This window comes from Seriola aureovittata, chromosome 19 (assembly GCF_021018895.1).
Source record: "Seriola aureovittata isolate HTS-2021-v1 ecotype China chromosome 19, ASM2101889v1, whole genome shotgun sequence".
Lineage (NCBI taxonomy): Eukaryota > Metazoa > Chordata > Actinopteri > Carangiformes > Carangidae > Seriola > Seriola aureovittata.
The window spans coordinates 21,446,508-21,471,680 of record NC_079382.1 but is presented as its reverse complement, the minus strand read 5'-3'; the positions used below and the strand labels follow the sequence as shown (position 1 = coordinate 21,471,680).

Genomic DNA, 25,173 nt, shown 5'->3' with positions numbered 1-25,173 from the left:
AAATGTGTTGGAAGTGGAAAGAGGAGGAGGGAGGACGCCCGGGCGCCCACGCAGCCGCTTCTCTCTTCCTCACTAACCACCAGCTCTAACCCATCCGTCCCTCGCCGCGGCCTCAGACTCTTTCACCCGTCCACTCTCTCAGCTGCTCGTCCTCCATCTTTCCTCACGTTTCACATTTCCCTCTTTCTTTAAGCCTTAAAATCCCACACTTCACACCTCCTCCCTTATTCCGATATATTTTCGTTTTTTTAAAAGTCAGAAAAACTGTGAAATGCATTAAATTCCTTCGTTACTTGCCACAGGTTTGATAACTCTTGAGTGAGCGCTGAAGCGCCGGCGTCTGACCGCGGCGTGCAGCTCACAGGAGAAATCAATCGCAGAGCACTTTCACCCTAATGTGTTATTTGAAGTTTAACTCGCTCCTGTCAATAACCGCCTGAGCTCAAAAGGTTATGATGCCACCTAGAGATATTTTCGACACAGATACAGCAAACAGATTAAAAGGGCGGGAAACAGACTCAGTATGGACGGTTGTCCTTCGCTCAGCGCCCAACAGTCGTACAGGAAGACCATGATGCACTGCAGCGTAAAGGTCTGCTGATGCCACTGAAGCATTTAACTGGAACAGCTTCTGCTCTTCACCTTCACCACTGCCTTTAATGCCCTTAAAGAACCTTGTGAAAGTATTCATCCGCAGCTGAAAATAGTCCCAAACAAATGCACTATTTCTCCCTGTTCGAATAATATCTGCTAAAAAAGAAACTACAGCCTCTATCTGTTCATGTCCCTCCTTCACTCCTCCTCTCTCTTCTTCACACATATCAATATCCAGCTGCCTTTAAGGACAGCAGCGGTTTACCGTCTGTCGTTACCGATACTTGCACATGAACGCACAATCACACGTGTTCGTGTCTCAGCTTTGACAGCGTCTCAGTGCCACCCTGCGCCGCTCTCTATCACATCCTCCACACGCCAGGAGGGGAATGGCTCTGGGTGTGTGTGTGTTTGTATAGAGGGGGGGGGGGGGGGGGGGTGGGGGGTGGGGTGGGGTGTTGTTGTTGGTCCTTCATTTCAGCTGAATAGAGCCATGATAGGGAATCGCCTGGGGACGACATCCCAGGCAGAAACAGGCCTGCTTCCCTTTGTTCAGAGAGGATCCCTCAGGAGAGGAGGGAGGGCTCCACAGTCTGTCTTCTGAGGGAGGAAAGTATGTGTGTGAGAGAGAGAGAGAGAGAGAGAGAGAGAGAGAGAGAGGGAGGGAGGATGTGTTTGTGTCGGTATGTGAAGCCGGAGAGACACCGACAGACGGGGTGGGGTGGGTCCCCAGTCTGTCCCGCAGCCTCTTTTGTCTCCAGAAACAAACCCCCTTAAACCAACTGTGCTCCGCCACAAAAAGACAGAAAACAACAAGAGTAAACAAAGACCCTCCCTCCTGTCTGAGAACGGCTTCAAATCCTCTCTCGCTCTCTCTCTCTCTCTCTCTCTGTGTGTGTGAGCACGTGGTGACTGCTGATGAAAGGATAATCAAACACAGGGCTGCGCTGACTGAGAGGAGTCACACGGCACAGCTCCATTCACAACACCACAGCGGTTTACTCGCAGCCTGCAGGCAGTTCAACCGGAGCAACACTGGTTACATTCACTTCCAGCGCAGACTTGAGAACAGGAGCTACTTCCTGGTTCTGTCTGAAGACGCCACAGACACACTGACACACTCGCGGCGGGTCGTAACCAGCCTGAGCTCAACGCAGCACCTGATAAACATTGATGGTGGATAGAGGATGCCATCACAAAATAAAAAAAGGGACAACATTGCCATCTGTCAGCTGGGGGGGGGGGGGGGGGGGGGGGGGGGGGGCGACGACTGGGATCTCTGGTGGCCCTGCTTCACATGAGCCCCGCCTGTTTGGGCATCTGTCACTCACTTCCTGCCAGCTCTGACAGGCCGGCGCGGCAGTCTGAGGATTTTTAAGGAGGATTTTCTTTCAGACGTCCAGCAGGGGTCAGTCTAAAGAAGCCCCAGTCTGAGGCAGAGGAGGCGGGGGTAGATAGAGGGAGGAGGGGAGAAGATGAAGGGAGGAGGAGGTGGAGGGAGGCTGAGCTCTAATGGGGGGGGGGCTAGGTGTGCGGTGGAATGTGCAAGACGCCGGCTGGGACAGGATGCTAACTGGGTGTGGAGAGGAGGAAGACTGACCTCGCTGGGCCAAAGGCTGAGGCGATAAGGCCGCCGTGTACAGTGGGGGGGGGGATAAAATGCTTTAAAATCTGTCTTTCAGTCTCGGATTTGACTGTGTGAGCTTCTGTTTCACAGCAGCAAAGAATTCATTTCCAGGAAAACTGCTGTTTTATCTGGATTTGAAACTATAAAGTTTCGATCCAGCACTTTAGGCCGCATCTCACAGACACTGGTATCAGTATCGGAGCGACTCTAATAATAGGGCTGCCATAAAACATTATCTCATTCTGCTGGCTGTGGGTTCGTCTGTTTGCACAGAAATCAGAGACGACTCGGCGGAGTGACAGCTGACCTGCTGCGCCTCTGCAGCGCGCACGCCGAGCCGCCTCATTACAATCAACATCTAAAGGAGAACCACGGTCGCTGCAGTCTCCCCGCCTCCTCAGATATCTGTGCGCCACCGCAGAAACCTAAACAAGCGGACGGGCGGCCGAGCTTTCACTCCGGCACCATGACACACCGACAGAAAATGAAAACCATCCACAAGCTCAGGCTATGAGCTGGCAGATGATCCTGACTCTCCTCCCACACACACACACACACACACACACACACACACACACACCAAGTACATACTGGTTGTCTGGAGGAAAAAGGCGAGCTAACATCACTGTGGGTGTAACAAGGCACTTCCTGTCCAAGTCCAGAGGGAAGTCTTGAAGGGAACGCCACACTCATCACTGCCTGCTGGTGCCGCGGCTCCACCCTCCGTAAACCTTAAATAAACTGTGTTCCACCGATTGTCATGTTGCAAGTTCAAACCAACACTTTCACCTCATTTCAAAATGTGTGGCAGCCTTTAACACTGCGCCCTGTTGCTTCACGGCTCCACAGAGCGAGGAGCAGCTGACTTATTGGGCTCCAGATCATGAGAAACCAAAATGTTTCCGTGCACAAGCTGCAGCGTCTCCGTTAACAAGGCGACGAAAGGAGGGAAAGTTGCATTCAGTGCGATAAGTGCGGCCGTGGTGACTCACGTGCTGTTGATGATCTGGAACCTCTCTCCTTTCCTGAAGCTGAGGTCGTCCTCTGTCCGCGCCTCGTAGTCGTAAAGCGCCACGAAGAGGGTGACTCCTGCGGGAGCGATAAAAAACTCAGCGTCAGCACTCTGCAGGTTAATAATAATAATAATAATAATAATAATACATTTTATTTAAAGGCGCCTTTCTTGGCACTCAAGGACACCGTACAGAGTTACACAAACTGAGATTAAAAACACATTAAGAAGAAGCAACAATAAAAATGAAATCTAAAAATAAAAACAATACAAAAGTGACAGAGGTTAGTGAATGAAGATGAAGGTGAAGCTCAGACTCACACACTGGACGGACGGAGCTCGGATCAAATAAGAACCAGACTCTGGTTCAACTGCAAGTTGCTTGTGTTGAATTTAATGAGAATGTCATCGAACGTCACAGTCGATGACTCTTGACTAGATACTGTTGGTATTTCCTCCCCCGCAATGAAACTGTGGCTCTGAATTCATATCTGATCTTACTTCTACATTTCTATATTTGACATTGACATTCTGAACAATTCATAAGAAAAGCTAATAAAAACCATAAACCTCAACCTCAAAGATGTGTATGTGTGTGTGTGTGTGTGTGTGTGTGTGTGTATATATTTATATATGAAGAAACTGAGGTTGAGCTTGTTTGTTTTGTGTGTTTTTTTTATATGATGAGAAATCTATATAAAATCTTATTTAAAAAAAAACAAACCAGTCCTCCATGGTCCCCTGAGGATCAAACACAATCATTTTTGTGACTTGTGATCTGTTGCTACCAGACGGACAAATTATTATTTATCCGGTGAAATTTTAAAAACATCTACTTGGTGGATTTGCAGATTGGAGACAGGACAGGCCGCCCTTCTAAACATCTGCAAAACTCTGTGTTTACCGCCAATAAGCATGAAGCTAACATGCTAAACCAAGATGATAAACATGGCGTCACATGACTCATCGCATACAGACAGCAAAGACAGGAAACTGGTGAAGAACTCTTGGGGAAAAGGTCACGAAGGCGACGCAGGGTGATGCTTCAGAACAGACATAAACACTTCTGGTCAGATGACATGTCGCACAAACCAGCTACTAATCCCCTTCGTCTTGCAGTATTTATATTTATCCACTGTAAAACATCACTACCACAACTTTGTCTGAGGTCGAATCTGCTTCATGACGGCAGGACAACCCTTACAGAAATAAAACTCTTTAACCTGAAGTCACTGGCTCTTCTTCTCCTCCTCCTCTTCCTCCTTCTCCTCTTCCTCCTCCTTCTGCATCTTCACTAATCCTCCTAATTTTACTGTCATCACTGAAGTAAAAAAAAAACAGTCGCTTTTCATTTTAATACCCCCCCAGCAGCTCTTCCCTCTCTCACATGAATACCGCCTCAGCCTCCTGCTCGCCGCTTGTGGCACGAGTGATAAAGCAGTTTAGGCTAATTGTGGGAGGTGTGAACAGAGAGAACGGCGGCGGCGGCGGGCGGGGGTTTGTTAACAGTACAAATGAAAGGTGTGAAGGAGAGAAAAACTCAAGACTGTTAAAACATTAATATAACAACACAGTCGATAATGTGAAGGTACGATAACAGAGGGAGGGAAATGCTGGGAACACACACTCTGGATTTTAAAACCGCTTCAGTTAAATTAAGACAAAATGTAAAACTACATTGTGAAAAGACGGACTTTTAATTGGGGGGTGGGTGTTATACAGCAGTTTGAGAATTAAACCTGTAATTGAATTGACTGTGTAACCACTGTCAACACTCGCTGTGTGTTTCTCCTGATAAGTGCATCAGCTAAATCCCTGTAACACAGTTTCAGTGGCTTTAGAAAAGTGCAGTGTTTCTGCTCGTCCGAAGCAAATCCACCACCTGAACCGCATGAACCGACAGTAATGTGGAGCCTCCCTCGCAGGGCAGCCAGCGCCCGTCACTGTCCACTAACCCAAGCCGGGATTTCTGGGCTCCCTCGCTCCGGTTTGACTCCTCTCCAGACGAAAAACCAGCGGCCTGAAAAAAACTTTTTTCTCAGACATTATCTCACCGACATCTCTGCAGAGCAACACGACCGGGGGGAACCGCGGTGGCTGGGATAGAGGAGTATTTGTTTGCTATAAGTTTATGCTGCCAAGTGTTTTCACTTCACACAGTTTCATTAAAGCTGATGTCCACAGCTTCCCTCATGCTGTAGGCGTCTGTAGTGAGGAGAGAAAACTGCAGTGATTTTCACACTATGAACAAATACACTCGTACTGACTGAAACTGAGTCTGACGACGAGTCTGGATTCAAACAGCCAAGCCGCCTTTCACTCAGTCGCTCCGGATACGGAGAATATGCACTTCCTGTAAACTGGCACCGTCCTCTTTACACTGATCACTTAAAACCATAATCATGTTTATCTGGATCAATAATGAGAGCTCGTCAGGTTGTGACGTTTTTACAGGGCAGCAACAGAATAAATTAATGGTGCTGAAAGGCTAATCAGTTACATTACTTTGATCAAGTAATTAAAGGAGCTATTTATAAGCTTTGCTATTGCTACATGGCTAACGTTAGCATTAGCAGCCGTTACTTACCAGTCCTGCCATTAACGCGTTTACAATACAGGAGGTTATAACACGTCCTCTGAGCAGCGCTACTCTTTCAGGGCGCTACAGTGACTCGTGTATTTGAAAGTGACAGGCTGAAGCTAACTAGTTAGCATGCTAACAAGAGTGAACATTGGCGTCGCTTTCCACCTCTGGAGACAGCTGTTGACGAGTAAGTTTGATGGCGAACTCACAACGTTTTCCTCTGGACTGGTCAGTAAACGGCTGCTAATGCTAACGTTAGCTATGTAGCAATTGCTAAACTTACAAACAGCTCGTTTGGAGCCGTTACAATACTGATTTTTAACTAATTAGAAATCTGTTCCAACACACAATATTGTTATGACCAACAGGAAGGATTAAAGAATGAAAATAAGACTCAAACTGTAATAAACTGGAGCTCCGTCTGTCTCACTTGCTTGATTTTTTCTCGCCTCAGAACAAAAGAACACGAGTGCGGAGACGAGAGCGGCGCTCAGACAACAGCAGGTCCGAGGTGACCGCGGCTGTCGAGCCGTTTCATGCCTCTGAGTGTTTGACAAATGGAAGTTGAATGGGCACTTCTTCAAAGTCCACTTAAACTCTCTTGATTGCATTTTATTCAAGTCATTTCACTTCAGACGCTCTCAGCAGCAAGGCTTTCTGGGAAATGTTGATATGAAGAGGGTATTTGAGGCTGTGGCTGATGGGACTGTAGATAGAAAGGACCTTCTGCTGTTCATGTGATAACAAACAAGCGAAGGGGGGAGCAGACAGAAAGAGTTTCACTTTGGCTTTCTAACCTTCAAAGCAGTAACGAGACCCTGAACGCACCACAGCTGTGGTTTACAGCGTTCAGATGTTCCATTCAGGTCAGCAAAGGTGGGCGCGAGGTATAAACCGGTTTGTTGATTCACTCCGCAACCGCCTTCGGGGATATCACTCAATTACTTACATAAGGTCACAGGGGCGGCTGTGAATTTCCATTTGGGAAAATGACATCAGCAAAAAAAAGATCAACTGATAATCAATGAGATGTGTGTGACTGCGGAGGGGTGACTGTGGCAGTTAGGCAGCTGTGTTGTAACGGAGGTTGAGAGGAGAGGGTGGCTTATGTCCAAATGTCCCCAATGGTAGAAAATTAAAAAGCTAAACCCCTCTCTCTCTCTCTCTCTCTCTCTCTCTCTCTCTCTCTCTCTCCTCCTCTCTCTGCTGCCGTGTGGATTTGGATTATGCGGTGCAGAAAATAATCCACACTCTGAGGCAGAGGACTCCTGCTAAGTTGAGTGGAAATGCTGAGTTCCTCTGCACAGCAGCCTGAGCTCAGTCAGACATAAAGGATATCCTGAGTAGGAATATTCCCTACCTAAACAATGAGCCCGCCGCACAAAGCCCCGCGCTAATGCCAGCCGGACGTTCCCGACAGGGTCGGGGTGGGGGGTGGGGGGTGGGGTGGGGTGGGGGGTGGGGGGTGGTGAACAGGAGTGAGGCTGTGAGGCGAGGACTGTCAGGATTTCGGGATGCCATGGGAAGTCTTTAACAACTCGAACAATGTTTGAGCTTTTGCATACGGAGGTTTTTGTGTGTGTGTGTGTGTGTGTGTGTGTGTGTGTGTGTGTGTTTGTGTGTGTGTGTAGGCGGCTGCGAGTGAGTGAACACAACACAGTGTGTGTGTGTGTGTGTGTGTGTGTGGGAATGAACAGAAAAGACGTGACCTTTAAACTTCAGTTTATCCGTCTCTCTTCCGTCAAACGACTGAGGCTCATTTCTCCGAGAAGCGCCCATCACATTATTTCCTCTCTTGATGTCACTTCTCCTTTGTACAATAACTTCCGTCTCTCGTTTACTTCACTTGTGAAGAGTCTTTTAAGATCAGGGTGGTTTCACTGAGAGAGACGCTCTGCTCAGCTGGTACAGGACAGTACAGCGATCATCTTTACTTATTTTTATTGACATTTTATGTTCATATTTCATCTTTATCTTTTTATCTTTATAATCTTATTCTCTGTTCTTTGCTGTTGCATCTCCATCCTTGGAGATCAATAAAATGTTCTGACTCGTGAGAAATATGATCGACACTGATGTTACCATAGAGTTCAATGATGAATTAAATTAAAAACGAGTGATTGGAATAAAAACAGTAACGATGTGTTGAAGGGAGAATCTCTATTAACTAAGAATAACCTTGATTGTATGAGACTCATTAACACTCAGGATCATGTTTCATATTTTATATCTGTGAACATCACGTCTCTTACCCGTCCCGCCACGAGTCCTCAGAGTTCCAGTGTGAGAGGAAGTGCTGACTCCCCCGAAGACGGTCATCCCCTGTCCGACGGGGGCGTGGAAGTTGTTGTAGTTGGGGATGGCGGTGACCCCGAAATTGGGGTAGTGCTGCGGCGTGGGGTCGGCCCCATAGCGGTATCCGGCTCCCTGGGAGATGCTGGTATCTCGGTCGTCTGTGAGTTTGGTTGCTTCCTTATCCTTGCATTGCACACAGCCCATTATCTATAATCTGAGAGAAGGGAAAGAAAAAACAGGCGGTTGGTTCGGATGAAACTGGACCTGTGAGATAAAACATGGTGAGGAAGTGTTTCGAAAAATCACATTAAATTACTAGAATCAACTCCTCGTGGTCGTATCCCTTCCGCCACTCAGACTGGTTTCAGGTTACACCCCTGTTTATCCAGTCAGATAAAATATGAACCATTTGTGTGAAATTTTGTAAAGTCACCGTGACCTTTGACCTTTGAAGTGTAATCTGTTCATCCTTGAGTCCAAGTGAACGTTTGTGCCAAATTTGAAGAGATTTTCTTGAGGAGTTCTGGAGATGTTGCATTCACAAGGCCAAAATCATGTTTTGTGAGGTCACAGTGACCTTGACCTTTGACCTTTAGCCACGAAATATAATCAGTTCATCCTTTGATGCAGGACAATGTTTGTGCCAAATTTGGAGAAAGTCCTTCGAGGCGTTACAGAGAAATCACATTCATAAGGCCAAAAACGCATTTTATGAGGTCACCGTGACCTTGACCTTTGACCATCAAAGTGTAATGAGTTCATCCTTGAGTCCTAGTGAACGTTTGTGCCAAATCTGAAGAAGCTCCGTCGAGGTGTTACGCAGCAACAAGAAATAAAAACACACACAGGCCTGAAGCGCCTGGATGCAAACAGTGATTTGAGCTCAGCGACTATCAGCTCGACCGGTGGATCGATGAGACGACACGCGGCGTCTGGAAGAAGAACGAGCGCTCGCCTGCACAGCTCGCCGAGCGGAAGTGAACTCATCACTCTGTTTGAGGTTTCCACTTCACACTGCTCTCTCCACAGACGACGCTCTTCCACTGATTAGCACTCTGGTCTGGGAGGCAGGGACCTTTTTCTTTTATAGCCTGACACGCGGCTCGGTCTCTGGATGACTCATACAAACAGTGTGGCTCTTTCACGGTCAGGAGGAATAACGGCGGGGGGGGGCAGGACGTGGAGGCGCCGCGCTGTGCTGACAGCACTGCCGTGTTGATCTTAATGGAGAGTGGTGGGAGGACGACTGGACGCCGGCGTTACGGTGGAAGTCGACCTGAGCTGCCAGAGGTGAGACTCTTCACCTGCCCTCCCCATGTTGGATGTTATCAAAGCGTTCAGCTCTGGTCTTCCACCCTGCGGCCTGCACTTCTACCATTTCACATCATTGTCTTTATGTAAAAAGTTACACTCCTGGATGTTGCTAAACTGAAACCTTCTACTGAAGAGGTTGAAAATAAGTTGAAAATACAGTTACAACACACAACCCTAACTTTCTCCAAACCAAACAATGAGCACCTTTTATTTTAAAGCTCCTCCAGTGTAAAGGTCTGTGTCCATGTGTAGTGTGATTATAGATCAGCTCTAGCTTCTATATTAATACTGTGAAAGTATCAAAGCCTCAGTCCACAGAGAAATGCACACAGCCTGTATTCAGAAACTGAGCCTTAAAACCAGCCGTCAGGACTTCTGGAACTTTGTGATGTCACAACAAAGCAGTCACCAAGCCCCGCCCACCTGGACCCACCATCCAAACCTTGCAGGATTTGGTTTTACCTTTACAGTGTTTTACCTGAAATCTGCCATATTTTTTTAATTAGATCACTCAGAAAACAGTCAGCCAATCAGAAGAGAGGCTCAGAGCCTGCTTTGCTGATTTGCACTTAAATCTGAACTTGTGTTGAGTTTGACTAAAATGGATTTGATGCACTAACATCAGAACCAGTTTAATCTAAACAGCCTCGATTTCACAGCAACAGACAACTCTGTTTGTCATTTATCATCATGTTTACACTGAGACGAGTATTTAACACACGAGAGAGAACTTCATATTTGAATCAAGTAAACTCGTCTTTATCTATGAAATAGAAAGAAGAAACTGGATTTGGGTGTTCATCATTTACCTCAGTGTTTACTGGGCTTGGACTTTTTTAATCACTGTCTTTAATGTGTACGATTGTTTGGCCTTCTGCTCAGTGTCGTTCAGGTTTTTACTATTACTATAAACCTCTTTGGGGATTAGTATTAGTATTTAGCATTTATTATCGCACCAGAAATCACCCAATCACTACGACCAACAAGTGTTACAAAATACTTTTATTTTGTAATAACTAAACCATTGTATGTGAGCGAGCCAGGACTGTATCCACTGTTGACGTGAAGATAAGCCATGTTGAAGAAAAGGAAGGGATGTTTGTGTTTGTGAATAATATACAGACAGCTCCAGACTACAGACGTGAGACAAAACATCTTGAAATACTTGCTGAATGGTTTGTTTATGACTAAACTAGCACGGTCTTCCCCTCAGCAAAATTAAAAGCTGAATTTAAAAAAAATAAAAAAAAAAATAAAAAGAAAAGACAGGAGCCACAGCGCAGCGGGGCGCCACATTACCCTCAGACAAGTTAGCGCTCTCCCAGAGGAATTAATGTCATCTAATTGTTTCTCTGCAAAACAAGGATGAAAATAACTGCGTGGTTTATCAGCGCAGACACAACAGGCGATTGATCCAGGCTCGCTCTGTCTTCCAATGTGTCACTGGAGAATATATTTCACTGCCACTGCTCCTTCTGTCTCTCCCCCTGCTTCCCTTTCATCTGACTGCAGAGAGGAGCGGGGGGGGGGGGGGGGGGTAATGAAGGAGGAGGAGCGTGGGCTCCCCCCCCCCCGCCACTTCTCAGGAGCGGGAATAAACAAGAGGAGGATCATGGGAAGAAGGAGCCTCACTCTTGCATCAATCACCAACCAGTGTAATGACAAGCTGCTGGAGACTGGAGGAAGATGAGAGACTGTAACCGACTCCCGGAGGATGACTCCCCGTGGTTTCCATGACGACGCGACCTCTCCTCAGGCCGAAGTCTGAGGTTCACAGGTCTGTTTCCATTTTGACTCCGGTTTCCTTACATTTACATTTCCTGTTTTGTACGTCGTGAAGAACGTCAGCACCAACACTTCATATCGTAACGTGTCACTACCCATAACACTGTATATAAGGCAGTTTATTAATGTATTCATACCTTTGTTGTTCTATCCAGTTTAATATAATACAGGTGGGTACAGGTAAGTACTCTCATCTTACCTCTGATTGCTCCTGTAACCAAAGAAAAAGAAGGAATGGCCACTACAGGAGCCACAGCCTTTAACTTTTCTCTATTCTTTCAATAGAAATGTTAAATTAAAAGCAGTGTGGTCTTTAACCTTGTGGTCTTGTTGATAGATCGCAGCTTTCACGACGTGATCAAGTGCTGCCCTCTTGTCTGGGTCTCCGGTCTTTCGTTAATGCCGGCGAGGCCACGGAGAGAAAAAAAACAAAAACCCCTTCCTCTTCCAATTAAGCGAAGCAGCTCCGGACCGACTGACACGCCGTGACGCTCTCTTTCAACATAATTACAGACTGATCCGTCAGATGGGACGCTGGTGCAGACAGAGGCCGCGGCGCCCGTCAGTGCAATCAGAGGTTGTCACAGGAGGTGGAGGAGAGAAATCCGACCGTATTATTTGTGTGTGTGTGTTTTTTGTCTCTGTGCCGAGGACTGGGACTTTTAAACTGAAAGTCATGTCTCTTCCTGTTTGGCTCTCTGAGGTGTTTCCTTTAAATTTGCCTCGTGTTTTATGATAATAATTAAAGTAGAAGCGAGAGTCTGTGTCTCTCTAGGACTCTGATGTGTCAGCGGGTTCAGGAAGAGCGCAAAAATCACCTCCGTGCCGCTTGTAATCAGCTCTGTTCGACCCGTGTCAACAACCTGGCATCAAACCCAGGGGGGGGGGGGGGGCGAAATGGCCGACTCACATATGCAGCAGCGGTGCAGCAGAACACGCCGTGACGACGTGCTGTCAACTGGTGCCTGTAATCCTGTGTGACAGGACACGGAGCAGGCAGGGGGCCAGGCGGCGGCGGCGGCGGCGGCAGCAGCAACAGCAGCAGCAGCAGCAGCAGCGATGCTACGCTCAGTGCAAGACTGCAGAGCATCTCTAATCGCATGTGCTCACAGCAGCAGCCAGCTCCGACTGAAACCACAAACCCCGCTCTGCATCCTGACTCTTTACATAACCCCTGACTGGCAGAGGCGGACTGGGTCGGCTTTTGGAAGGGAAACAAGTGTATTGATTCCCTCCGAGCTGCGATGAAAGCTGCTCCGATGCAGCTGTTGAATGATAATCTCTGGAGGGAAGGATGGCGACGGACAGAACGAGGCTTCTTTCAGGGAGAGAGACGGTTTAACTTCACACAGCTGATCACACGGAGCTGGACGTCCCATAGAGACACACACACACGGAGTCTCTCTCACCGCTGTGAAGCGTGCAGCACTGTGGACGCCCTGCGATCGCCCTGACTCACATCACACATCAGTCAGTGACGCCTGCGTCTCCAGGCGGAAACACTGAAGAGGAAGGTTATTACCTCATAACATTACAGACCAATGAGTCAGAATCATCTGTAAGTTCGTTAGACTTTCTGTACATTATACCTTGAGAGTGACGTTGCTGCCTGGAAGATGAAATTCATTAATAATAATATAATATAATATAAATAATGTAAATAAAAACTATAATTTTGTAATATTTTGATCACTGACATTTTGGATAATGTCCAGGAATGCATGAATCAAAAGGAAAAGTTTTACTATAGAATAAGAGAAAGGATTATGAATGTGATCAGATATTCAGACATTTGTTTTCAATACTCGGTGGATGTGATCGGTTTGATAAAAGACGTTGGCAAATAAAAGACCAAAAAGAGTCTTAACGAAGTGTCAGTGTCTGTGGGTATAATAAGTATAATAAGTCTGCAATAACACATTGTGTAATTCAGTTACGTTGTTCTTCTCATCAGCTGTAATCAATCAGAACAATTGTTTAAGAGTCAGATTAGTGAAATCCCGTTAAACGATGATTTACTGCTCCGGCTCCTTCCTCCTCAGCCGGGTGCGGGGAGAGTTATGGCCGACGTCGTCACTGACTGTTCCCTCTCTCTTTGAACTGAAGACTCTTTCATCTCTTCACCCCCCCCCCCCTCCTTTCCACACAGCCCCTCTCTGCTGATTAATTATTCCTCCTTCGCAGAGAAAGCCGGCACCTGCTTGCTGCTGGGGCTGTTTTGCTGCGTACTCCCCCGGTTTCTCTCGCTCCTCAGCGGGAAACAGCTCGAGAGGCAAATAAAAGTGACAACCACAAAAACGCGAGGCGCGCCGGATCACTTCCCTAAGACTTCCTGTAACATCTCCACATCGGGCGCCGAGAATTATTTTTTACTTCTGTCAAAAATAAAAAAAAAAGCAGCGAACACACGACAACTTCCCTCATGATTCATATAAAAAAACCCACCTCCTCCCACGTTCCAGCCACTTTCAACTTGAAATTAATGAACCCTCAGGGAAACACCGCGTGGACAAAATTCATTAGGTTCTTTAATTGGAGCCGAAGACCTGAAGGACCTGAAGGTGTAAAGGCCGTGATTTAAAAGGATGGAAGGTGCTGCATGTCTGCAAAAAGACGGAGGGCATAAACAAAAAGGTGTCCGCCCGGAGCCACGCCCCTTATACGCGTGTCTGCGTTTGCATTCGATGGGGAGGGGGTTCATTAAAAGCCCCCAGGGAAAGCTCTTTCCATCCCTTTAGTCATGGCAGGGCTGAAGTGGTGGAAGAGTGTCTGTCTGAATGAAAAACACCTCCAGCAGAGAGGAAGCAGGGCGGGTGCCGGGTGGAGAGGCTGATTGTGGGAGCGTAGTATATCCTGCACAAAGACACATGTTATATACTACAGCTGTTTGGCATTTTACACCTTCGCTGCTGGACACGGATCCACTTCACCTCTTTACCTGGCAGGTGCAGTAAAGAGAGCGTCGAGTCCCTGAAACCCAACAATTAGTTTTAGCATTTTTCATTTTAGCGCTTCCCCGTCCCCTCGTCCCGTCGTCTGTGTGTTTTTGGTTTGATGAATGAAATGACAAGTTTTACTCTACGACATAAAATCAGCCAGTAAAAGCTTTTACGTCTCGGTTGCTCACGAGCGTCTAAATGAGGTTCAACATGAGAGAGTGACGCTAGCATCCGGGTTGTGCATCGGTCTGGCCTACAGAGGATTTCCACTGCCCACTGCTTCCTGTTGCCTAGCAACTTTAACAACACATAATTTTCTTTTACTCTTGTTTTAAGGCTCTTTGTTTTAACAGTTGTATCGTTAGCTGTTGAACTGAGCTGAAAGCCAATGTTTACACTCAGACGTGCGATCCTCGTATTGTATTTTTAATTCCAGGCGAGTTGTGCCACCAATGATCCACCTGTTGGTGCGTTCACTGCCCAGGAAAAGAATTCGAAGGAGCCTTTGAAACGGGACAGTCGGGTCACGCCGCTGTGACACAATCGGTTCTCAAACGCAGCCTTTTGAGGGTTGGTGCCCCTGAATTGTGACACAACTATTATGTCAGTGACGCTGCCACACAACACGAAACAACTGCAGGCCACAGATAAGCTGCTGCAGTTCTGGCTCCGTCACACCAGTATTTTTATTTTTAATGGCAACGTCTGATTTCATCAACAGAACATTTGCTAATTCATGCCGGCGTCGTGCCGTAAACTATCTGAACAGCGGTGACCTTTAAAGGGAACAGAGAGATACTATCATGGCAGCCGCGTGGCGCCGCCCACAAGCTGACAGCACCACCTATTTCTACTGCTCCTACGTCTGCGACGATCCTCTCTCTGTTGGGAGTGCAAAAAACAAACACGCCGTTTCTCACCCTGCCGTAGCACAGTCAACACATCGGGAAAGTAATTATTCACTTTACACCGACCTCGTGCTGCGCCGAGGAAATGGTGAACACCGAGGTAGACGGAGAGAGAGAGGGAGGCTGATAGAGAGGAGGGAAAGGAGGTGACAGGGAGGGAGGGAGGAAAGGAGGTGGGGGACAGACACTTGACAAAGGGAGCAGGGGCTAATGACGGGCTCTCACAGGCTACGCCCACGTCGCAGCCTCCTCGCTGCACTCCCAGCATGCCGCCCTGCCAGTGTCATGAAGCAGAGGGAGGGAGGAAGCCTGTTCCCAGTCAAGGCCGTCCACAGACAGACAGATGGAGGGATGAACAAACCAGCGCCACAGTAACACATCCTTCCTCAAAATTACTACAAGAATTAGACACTTTTTCCAAACATTTTGTTTCCTGCACCAAATCAGTCACAAACCAAACCAGTCATGAACTGCTTCTTCAGGTCATGAGACAAAAATGTGCTCAATACCAAACACAAAAACGTATTCAATACGCAGATTAAAGCAGATTCAAAACGAGTATATGATGAGTCACAATTTCAAACGACAGTACAGAGAAACAACAGATACGTGTTGTAAATGTTACAGTCACTGCTCTGAACGTAAACATCACGTCTATAAAAAGTGTCTATAATCATGTCAGACTCAGCACATGTTTATACGAGCCGTATGGTTTTTTTGCTGTGAGACAAAAAGATGACTGAGGGTAACCCTGCTGGCTTCACAGCGCGGGGTCACCGAGGTCAGCTGGCACATCACAGAGGAAACGCTGCCGACATGACACGGCTGCCGCGGCAGCTGTGATCCCGGCCTCCCTAAACACTCGGCCATGCCGGCTTAACCATAATAAGAGAGAGCAGCCTCCCTTTTCTTAGGAACCGGGCGAGCAAAAGGAAAACACACACAGCTGACCAGGGACAGTTACCGAGGGGGGAACGTGGGCAGGGCTATTTTTAGTCGGCCTGAAAACTGACAACAGCTCTGTTACAACTGTAAATGATTCATGACCTCGGGACGATGTGAGTAAGGCAGGAAACGTTCGAAAAAGTGGAAATAAAGTTAAAACGAAAACAAATCTTTTCTTTTTATTTTTTCTTGTTTTTTTTCTCCAGTGCCAGAATACTGCAAAAACAGACTTCACCATACCTGAGCAGCTGCCACCAGCTTCCCTAAAGTCAACATTCGAGAGTTAAGCGCTCCATTTTGGCCTCGAGAAAGCATTCCTGCGACTCGAGGCCCGGCGCCTGCGACGTGCGGTTTTCAGTTTGTTTCAGAGAGGCTGGGCGCAGGCAGAGCGCTCACAGCACGCGTCCCTGCAGGAGGTCGGCCCGAGGATGCTGCAACCGCCGCCATTAAAAATCACTGAATTCATCCCCCCTGAACTTATCGCTTCCAGCGTGAGCTCCTCCGATGGTGATGAAGGACACGGCCAAAAAGCTGCACCGTAAACACTTTATTTATGATTATTTTTTAAATAATACAGACCCGACCCGTCCCCCTGCTGCACGCCTCGCCGTGTCTGTGCTTCTGCTGCGGCGAGCGAGAGGCCACACGCTTGTCTACATCTCTTCCTGCTGGCTGAGTGCAGATCACAACAACACAAGCCTCAACCATGTCTGCTCCCATGATCCTCTCTGCTCTGTCTCTCTCTCTCTCTCTCTCGCCGCAGGAGAAGGACGCCAGCCTCTGTCCTCCCTGCTCCTGTCAGTCAGATTCCAGCTGGGCGGGGCCAGCGGTGACACCATTGTGTCAGGGCGGCTCAGTGTCAGCGGCAGCAGCGCTGCTAGGAGCTGGAGGAGGATGACGGCAGATACCTGACGGATCCTCTGAGGTGAAGAAAGCAGGGAGCCATGTTTCCCTTCGTGACACTGTTCTGCTTTGGATAGCGATTAGCTCGGCTGTTAGCCGACCACGCTCTTTCTCGGCGAAACTACCAGGATGACTGGAGTGCGGCTGTTCAGGTTGGAGGAGCGGTTGGGTGAAAGCTATAGCTGCCTAAACAATCAGTCGATCAATCGATTGGTTGATCAACAGGAAACGAACTAGTGACAGATTTTGCAACAAAGAAATGAAATGTTTGGTGTCGGAGCGAGGAGAGTCACTGGGATCCGACACCGTGAAGACCGACGACCTGCACCTGTAGTGAGGGCTGCAAAACACTGTCAGGAGTATTGATCCGCTGAAGACCCTCAGGACAAAATGCACCAGCAGTTTTTGTTCAATGTGTTTTTATATAAAACTCATCACAGCGATCAAAGGTTTACAGTGAGTAATTCTTTCACTTCATTCAGCAGCTGTTTCCTGACGGGCTGCTGTCACCAAACTGAAATTCACCTGTTTCCTGTTTCCCTCGTGATAGGAGAATAAATCATCTAAATGATGTTCGGATGAGAAGTACTAGGAAATACTAAAAGTGGATGATAGGAAAGTGAGAAATGTCTTACTCAGCTTGGAACGAGGGTTGCATCACGATCACTGCGGCTAAAAGAAATCACGATAACGATATAATCGCGATATCTAGAGAAGACTTTGGGCAAATGAATTCGATTGCTAAGCTAACATGATGCTAGTTAACATTAGCTATGACAATCTGCTGCTTGATAACCTTAAAATATTGATGTAATGAGTTTAGAGGAGGGATTCAGACTGTTTATTATCAGTCAGACTCACTGAGGGTTCAGCTCTGCCTTCCCCTCTCTCCCTTGTGTTTCCACCGACTTCCTCTTAGAGGAGTTTCCTGTTTGTCCCTCTCTCTGTTTGTGTTTGTGTGTGTGTGTGTGTGTGTGTGGATGTGCTGGGTGTGGCTTCCTGGTCCCCTGCTCCCGCCAATTCCCTCTGTACGCACCTGAACCTGATCAGCTTGCTGCCGCAGTATATACACCCCCAGCTCTTCACTCGATGTGTCTTTGGATGCTGACTAACTCCTGTTTGCCTCAGCCTCACCTCTGCCTCGTCTCCAGCACCTGTACGCACCACCTGCACCACCTGCACCGCCGCCTCCCACCACCCCGGCCTGGTCCACCTCTCTGCCGCCTGTCCTGCCCAATTGCCTCTTCATCATCTAAAATCAACTGTCCCTGTGTTTGATTTCTGTATTTGTGGCCAAAACAAAAACTTTATTGAACACAACATAATTTACTTTCTATGACGGAGTTTTAGAGCCACAAAAAAAAAATCTGAAATTCTGATAATAACATCGTAATATTCTGACTTTTTTCTTTAATATGATTTTATTCTCAAAATGATCCAAATACTCCGTCGTAACAACCTTTCCGTTATTTTTCAACTGTTTACCAGACAACACAGTGACACAAGGAACTTACAACTTTTTGTCTGTTGCTAAAAAATATGTTTTTTTTTTTTTTTTTTACATTTTATAGACTAATCTATTATAACAGACACAATATTTTGGTGCTTATTCTTGTCACAGCGCTTTAAAGCTATCTGGGTCAATATGTGCAGGCGACTTCCCAATACATCTTATACGTCCTTTTTTTTTTTACAGCAAGGTAATAAAAGTCCCAGATGCTCTGTGGATTATTTGCTTCCTCTGGTCTGGCTCTGTTTTATTGGAACAAGAAGAAAGGAGCAGAAAGTAAAAGGAGAGGGCCTGCGACCCTTCATTAAATGGCCTACAAGGTTACAAACATGTCAGCCAGAGGTGCAGGATGGAGTGAGCTGCTTGATGTGAGCCCTGCGGACGTGTGCTGACAGCTGACCTTCTGTTAATAATGCAGCTGTGGCCACGACTTGACCTGGCAGCCCCCACACTCTCTCTCTCTCCCTCTCTCTCTCTCTCTCTCTCTCCTTTTGGGCTTCGGATGAATCAACACCAACACACAAGATGCTGCCTCTTCTCTCCTCACTCAAATATTCATCTGCTCCCTCCGAGGAAACCATCAATTATCTTTGCATTTCGCTGCTTTTTGCCTCCGCGCTACGAGTCAGGAAAGCTTCCACTTTAAATTCACTTTTTCAAATTTAGTTGCATGTGTGATTTTCTCATTCACAGCAAATGCAACGAGTGCAGAAACGATCTCTGTTTTAGTACATCGAGTAAACAAGTGGATTATATTAATGCCGTGGCTCCTCTGGTTTGTCTCCAGCGGACACTCGTCACAACAGAGACAGACACACCAGTGACTGAAGGGAAACAATGACCTGTAATGAACACGATGACAAGTAAACACACACTATTGTGAATTCTCTCAACGACAATCCGTCCAAGCAGCATTTAAAACATGTCCGTGTGTGAATGTGTGGTTCATCAGTCGACTGAGCGTCTCTCACTGACACGGCACGACGAAGGAAAAGACGACCTACTGTACGGCCCAGTTAACGTGGCGTCAAAGCCTCTCGTCTCAGCAGCAGAAGAAGTGGCTGATACCGAGTGTCACCCTCACAACACGCGCTCAAAACCCACCACTGAAACAGACCCGCGTCTCAGAGCTGTCACATGACCCGCCACATGTATGTGCTGGAAACAGACACGCGGACTTTAACATCCACTGATGCTTCTGCTGCACAAACAAACAGAAATGTCACATCTCCTCCCTGTTCTCTACAGTTTTATCCATCATCTGTGGTTTGACCCTCTCTTTTGATTAAACCACCTCGTCGTCTTCTTCTTCTGCGCCGGTTTAACGTAGCGCCGCCACAACTACTAATATTTGCATTATGTGAGTGATTGGAAACGTTCATTGATTTGCATTTTCCTTTACAGATTATCTGGAAAGTTATCCAGCTATCAGAGATGTCATGATGTCGTCCTGATGCTCGGATCCTTTGCGCCGTGCAGACATTTGATATCTCCCTGAAACACCGTCACCTGTTCCCATTGAAACTCTTCTCTGTTACATTAAAGAAGTACAAAGTTTTGAGCCGAGTTTGGCTCCAGGTGCCGTGGAAACGATTCTCTGTGAAGCGAGAGGTGCGCTGCACGTCCTTCGGGAGGTTTAATACTCACGGAGATCTGGATATAATTCACAGTTCCCTCGATGTTCGGATCGTACGACATTTGACTGTGAGCCAGAGAAAGACAAATGACTGTACTGATCAACAGTTTAAGTGTCACCTTTCAACTTACGGTGATGAATGAAATACAGCGGAAAGCCCGAGTGTCAAGACATCCTCCGATTACTGAGGCTGCTGATTGTGCGCTCCACAGGAAACAGGAGGAAATGAACCTTTGTTAGAACACGTCGCTGCAATTCCTGCAGCTCCTCGACACTCGGGGCGGCGGAGTCAGAGTATTCTGCATTCAGACATCATCATATCAGAAAATAAACTGCACGGAACGGCGAGGAGCGTATCCAAACACCGACGCCGGTAGAAGCAACTTCCTACTGGAGCCATCCACGTTAAATACACACGGTCTTTCACCGAAGATGGCACGTTTACAAGCATGGATAGAAAAGACCACAGACTGCGACCTCAGTTTGACAATAACACTGACAACTAACTAACTGAAGATAAACCAAAGGCCAGAACCGCCTCCTCCTGGTCGTCTGCCTCCGCCACTCAGACTAGTTCCTGGTTACATCCCTGTTTGTGCAGAGTCATTTAAAATATGAACCATTTGTGTGAAATTTTGTCAAAAGCTATGGGCAAAAGTGTTTTGTGAGGTCATAAACACCTTGACCTTTGACCTCCAAAGTCTAATCAGTTCATCTTTGAGTCCAGGTGAACGTTTGTGCCACACATGAGGAAGTTCCCTCGAGGCGTTACTGAGATACTGCATTCACAAAGGCCAAAACTGCGTTTTGTGACATCACACCGACCTTGACCTTTGACCCTTTAGCCGCCAAAATCTAACCGGTTCATCCTCGAGTCCGAGTGAACATTCGTGCCAAATATGAAGAAGTTCCGTCGAGGCGTTACGGACATATCGTGTCCACGGGAAACGGGACGGTCGGACAACCATGAGGACAATATGGCGGCGGCGGCGGCATAGAAAACAAAAGCTGTGTAACTGAGCGGTTCAGCTCGTGGGTGCAGCTCCTGCCTGCTGGTGTGCAGGTGTGAAGACGGTGCAACACTCTGAGTGAATCCCCTCATCGCTGCGACTGTCTACAGGATGTGGCTAAAAGCCTCAAATACACCTTGAAGTTGTGTTAAGTTTCCATTCACTTCTCTGAGCACAATGTCGTCGGACAGCTGTGTAATAACATGGCTCAGCCCCAAAACGCTGAAAATAACCCCCCCCCCCTTCCATTCGCAGGAAGGCAGATCTGCTGATGAAGTGACTTACAGCCGAGTCGATCGTTCACTCTATAAATAGAGCGAAGATGCTTCTGTGTCCTGCTGCTCTCTGCCTTTCGTCCTCACAGTTTCCCTACGAATGACTCGGCCGACCTGGAGTCAAACAAGGCCGCACGGCTCTGACTCTGACTCACGCTGCTCGCCGCCCCCCCCCCCCCCCCCCCCAACAGCCTTGTACAACCCAGCAGCCACATGCGTTCTTCATGGCCTGAAACTTCCCCGACCCTGCAGGTGAAAAGAAGGAACTGCACTGTCTTTAACAGTGACCTAAAATCTCTGGTGGCGTTTTCACACACTGACACGACCAGGAGCAAAAATCAAACCATGCAGATTTGTTTTCTGAACTCACAGACGGTGCGTTTACTGTAATAACCACCAACTCATTTTTTTCAACCCACTTCTTAAAGTGGTTAAAGTTTTCTCTGCTGCTGAACGTGGTCGAAGATCCTCTATGACAGAAGATGACACATTACAAGCAGCGCCAGTGGTTTAGAAATGGTACGCACTTCCTGTCTCAACCCAGCTCAATCATAATGATGATAAGTTTTATTATGCAAAGAAATACAAGTTTAATTTCAGTTTTAACTTTTAATTCACGGTTTCCCGAAGCAGATGTTTTCCAGATGAAGTGAACAGCCGCTAATGCTAACGTTAGCTATGAAGCAGCAGCAAAACTTAGTTATTTCTGACAGACTTGTGCATCTTTATACACAAACTGCTTTAACGCCATTTTTTCCTCACTCTCTTTTAAGGAAGTGCTGCACACATTAAAACGGTATCAGAGCGTGTAGTGAAGTGTGTGTGTGTGTGTGTGTGTGTGTGTGTGTGTGCGAGAAGGACAGCAGATAAACCTCAGAGGGTGACATCACACGTGCCCTTCAGAAAGCAGGATTTACCTCCTAAGCAGATGAGGCACGGTTGCCCATCGCCGACCCGACGCAGCGATCTGTCTCTATAGCCCCGTTGCTAGGTTACCACATTCCCGAGCACAGTGAGGGTGTGTGGGTCCTTGCTCTGCTGGCAGAGTCTGTGGGAGTTTGTAAATGACGCGGTGGCCGTGATGATTTAAGAGGCTGTGAGTGACGGAAGACGAGGAGACACGACTGCTTCAAATATTTATCTCTCGTCTCTGCGAGTGTGTGTGAGTGTGTGTGTGCGTGACTCAGTGACCCTCTGACTCGCCTCCGAGGAGACGACGTGATCCAGCTGTGACTCCCGTGTGCAGCCGCCGGACTCGGCGCAGCACGTCGCTGCACACAGAGCAGCGGCGGCGTCTAGACAGCACCCAGACTCAGAAACGCCCCCGCTGCTCAGCACCTCCAAAGAGGATTGTGTTCCAGCGGGGGATAATCTTAAAGGCTCATCATTCTTTGTCTTCAAATGGTTTATATGGATGATATGGATGGGTAACACACACACACACACACACACACGCACACACACACACACTGAACTGCAAGAACACCAATATCACAAACTGAAAACTGCGACTTCAAATTAAAAACATTAAAAAACTATTTATCACCGACGCGAACAAAGAAAATCACAAACAAACCGGCACATGTGTCCGTGGGCCTGGATGATAAATCGATATTAAATGTTATCGCTTTGCCAAATTCTGCTGTCAAACTAATTGTAATAAAAAAACAAATGAAAACAAAAGTTGTTTTTTTTATATTTTATATTTTATACAATTCGCTGGTAAAGAGGAAACTTTGGCCTGATGACGGCCGCGAGAGAAAAGGTCAGGGGTCACCGCACATTCGCACCAGTAAGAATTATCCTCTGGAGGCCATGAATATAACGTAGTCGCTGGAACATCCTGCTGAGAGTGTAACGAGCCCAGAATCCATCAGTGGGAACAACTGACCACTGGGGGGGGGGGGGCTTCCTGTGTGTGATTGATTGACCGTCAATCACGGTTCAATCATGTGAAGCCATGTGAAAAGCAACGCGGCCTGTCAGTCTCGCTCTCTCCTCCTCTGACGTCACGCACAACCGGCCCCAGTTAAAACATCTATAAATAGGTTTATATATCAAACGCAGATCCTCCAACACTATTGATCAGTGTGTGAATCTGGACCCTGGTTTCCATCTCTTGGCCATCAAAGTTACTCTTTAAAAATCAATGCTCTCTCCGTCTGACGGAGGCTTTTTCTCCGGTGTAACCTTAGACACTGGCGCTCGTGTTCATCCTCCGCCTCTCAAACAGCAGTAACATCATACGAGGGAGTCGGGCCTGATGCAATTTACCCCCCGTTGTGTTCCTCTGTTTGTATTTAGGCCGCAGCACAACGCAGCAGGTGATCAATCAGCTGATAACGGTGCGACGGACCGCCGCCACAGAGTCAGTCTACTGCGTTAAATATAAATACATTCATTTTCATAAATGTGTTGTGGTTTCCTGCTGTGCTGCGCCACGGCAACACAACTTTTTGTACAGAGTTAAGTCTTGAAATTAAAGTTATGATTTGTCATTTTTCCACATTAAAGCGTCTAAAAACAACAAACTTCATGTTTCTACATGTTGTTGAATTGTGTTCTTACATTATCCCCCGGAGAAACGGTAACGGTGCGTCTCATTGGTCGCCTGTCAGTGACATCATACTCCTGACTGACTGACACTATCTCAGCTCTTTGATGCGTAAGTGGAAGGTAATGACAGGTAAGAGTGAGTTTACCGATTCCTCACAAAACGGTTACACACCTGGGACACACCTGGGACACACCTGGGACACACCTGGGACACACCTGGGACACACCTGGGACACTGGTGGAAAGAGAGTGTGGATTTAGTGAAGTTAGTTCTACCCACAACTCTGACTTGAATTAACGAGTGTCTGGCGTTCATTTAAATACGTCGTATATTATTTATTGAAAAGATCTCTACAGGTCTAACGTCAGTTTACAGTGTAAACAGTGCTTCTCCAGTCTTAACGACCAATCACGTCGCTTTACACTGGAAGCCACGTTCACCCCATTCACTCACATTCACACGGCGCTTTTCAACCATTCACAGACACTCACACACCAGGAAACAGGAGGAGGCGGGAATCAAACCGCCGACGCTGTGTGTTCCTGCTCGCTCTCAGGTCGAGGAGGAAACAACCGTGCTGCTTTCAGAGAAGTGTTAAAGCTCAACCTGAAACGATTTAGGAGGAAGTCACCGTGTGTGCTAACAGACAGACAGGATGAGGCTCCAACCTCCTCCTCCTCCTCCTCCTCATCCTCCTCATCCTCATCCTCCCATCAGCGGCTGTAAATCAGCTGAGCAGCGGGCCTCTCCCAGCAGTCAAAACACAGAGGTTAAAGTAGCACTAATTCCTGTGAGGATGCTCATTAAGCCGCTGGCTTAGTCCCTGGGGACCCAAGGCCGACATATGGCCACAGCCCAACGCCCCCCCGCCCCCCCTCCATTATAATTAAAACCACGTCGCCGCTAAACCTCCAACATGTGGAGCGCTGATGGAAACTGCAGCCAGTTATTGACAGTCCAGACTGCCCCGAGCAGAGGAAGCCAGGGCAACATCCGAAGCGCTGGCACCATTTAACAGCACCGAGCCACATGACCACCTTCAGCCAGCGCACGAGTAAATAACACATAATGAGCTGGGGACGCTGGGAAGAATCAAAGTGCAGTCCATGTGGTGAATTCAGATAAACAAAGCTCTGTGAAGTGATTTCTACGCCCGATGGGATTTATGGGGTTTTCCCGCTCCGGAGGGTTTTCCTCTGCTGGATCGATGGCCTTCGTGCCTTCGTGGGTTGAGCTTAGGCTAATTTTAAAAAATAAAAAAAAGCACAAATGTTTTTGG

The 25,173-nt window shown here is 47.4% G+C and overlaps 1 protein-coding gene across 5 annotated transcripts in view; it reads right to left on the bottom strand.

Annotated features, from left to right (window-relative positions):
- fynb (FYN proto-oncogene, Src family tyrosine kinase b) overlaps positions 1–25,173 on the bottom strand; it is a 58,241-nt gene that overhangs the window by 16,681 nt on the left and 16,387 nt on the right. For all 5 annotated transcript variants that reach the window (XM_056363391.1, XM_056363387.1, XM_056363392.1 and 2 more), the window contains 2 exons: positions 8,070–8,326; positions 3,214–3,310 (listed from right to left, as the gene is read on the bottom strand). In XM_056363391.1, coding sequence (XP_056219366.1) covers positions 3,214–3,310; positions 8,070–8,316 — 344 coding nt within the window. In that variant the 5' untranslated portion in view covers positions 8,317–8,326. The remainder of the gene's footprint in view (positions 1–3,213; positions 3,311–8,069; positions 8,327–25,173) is intronic.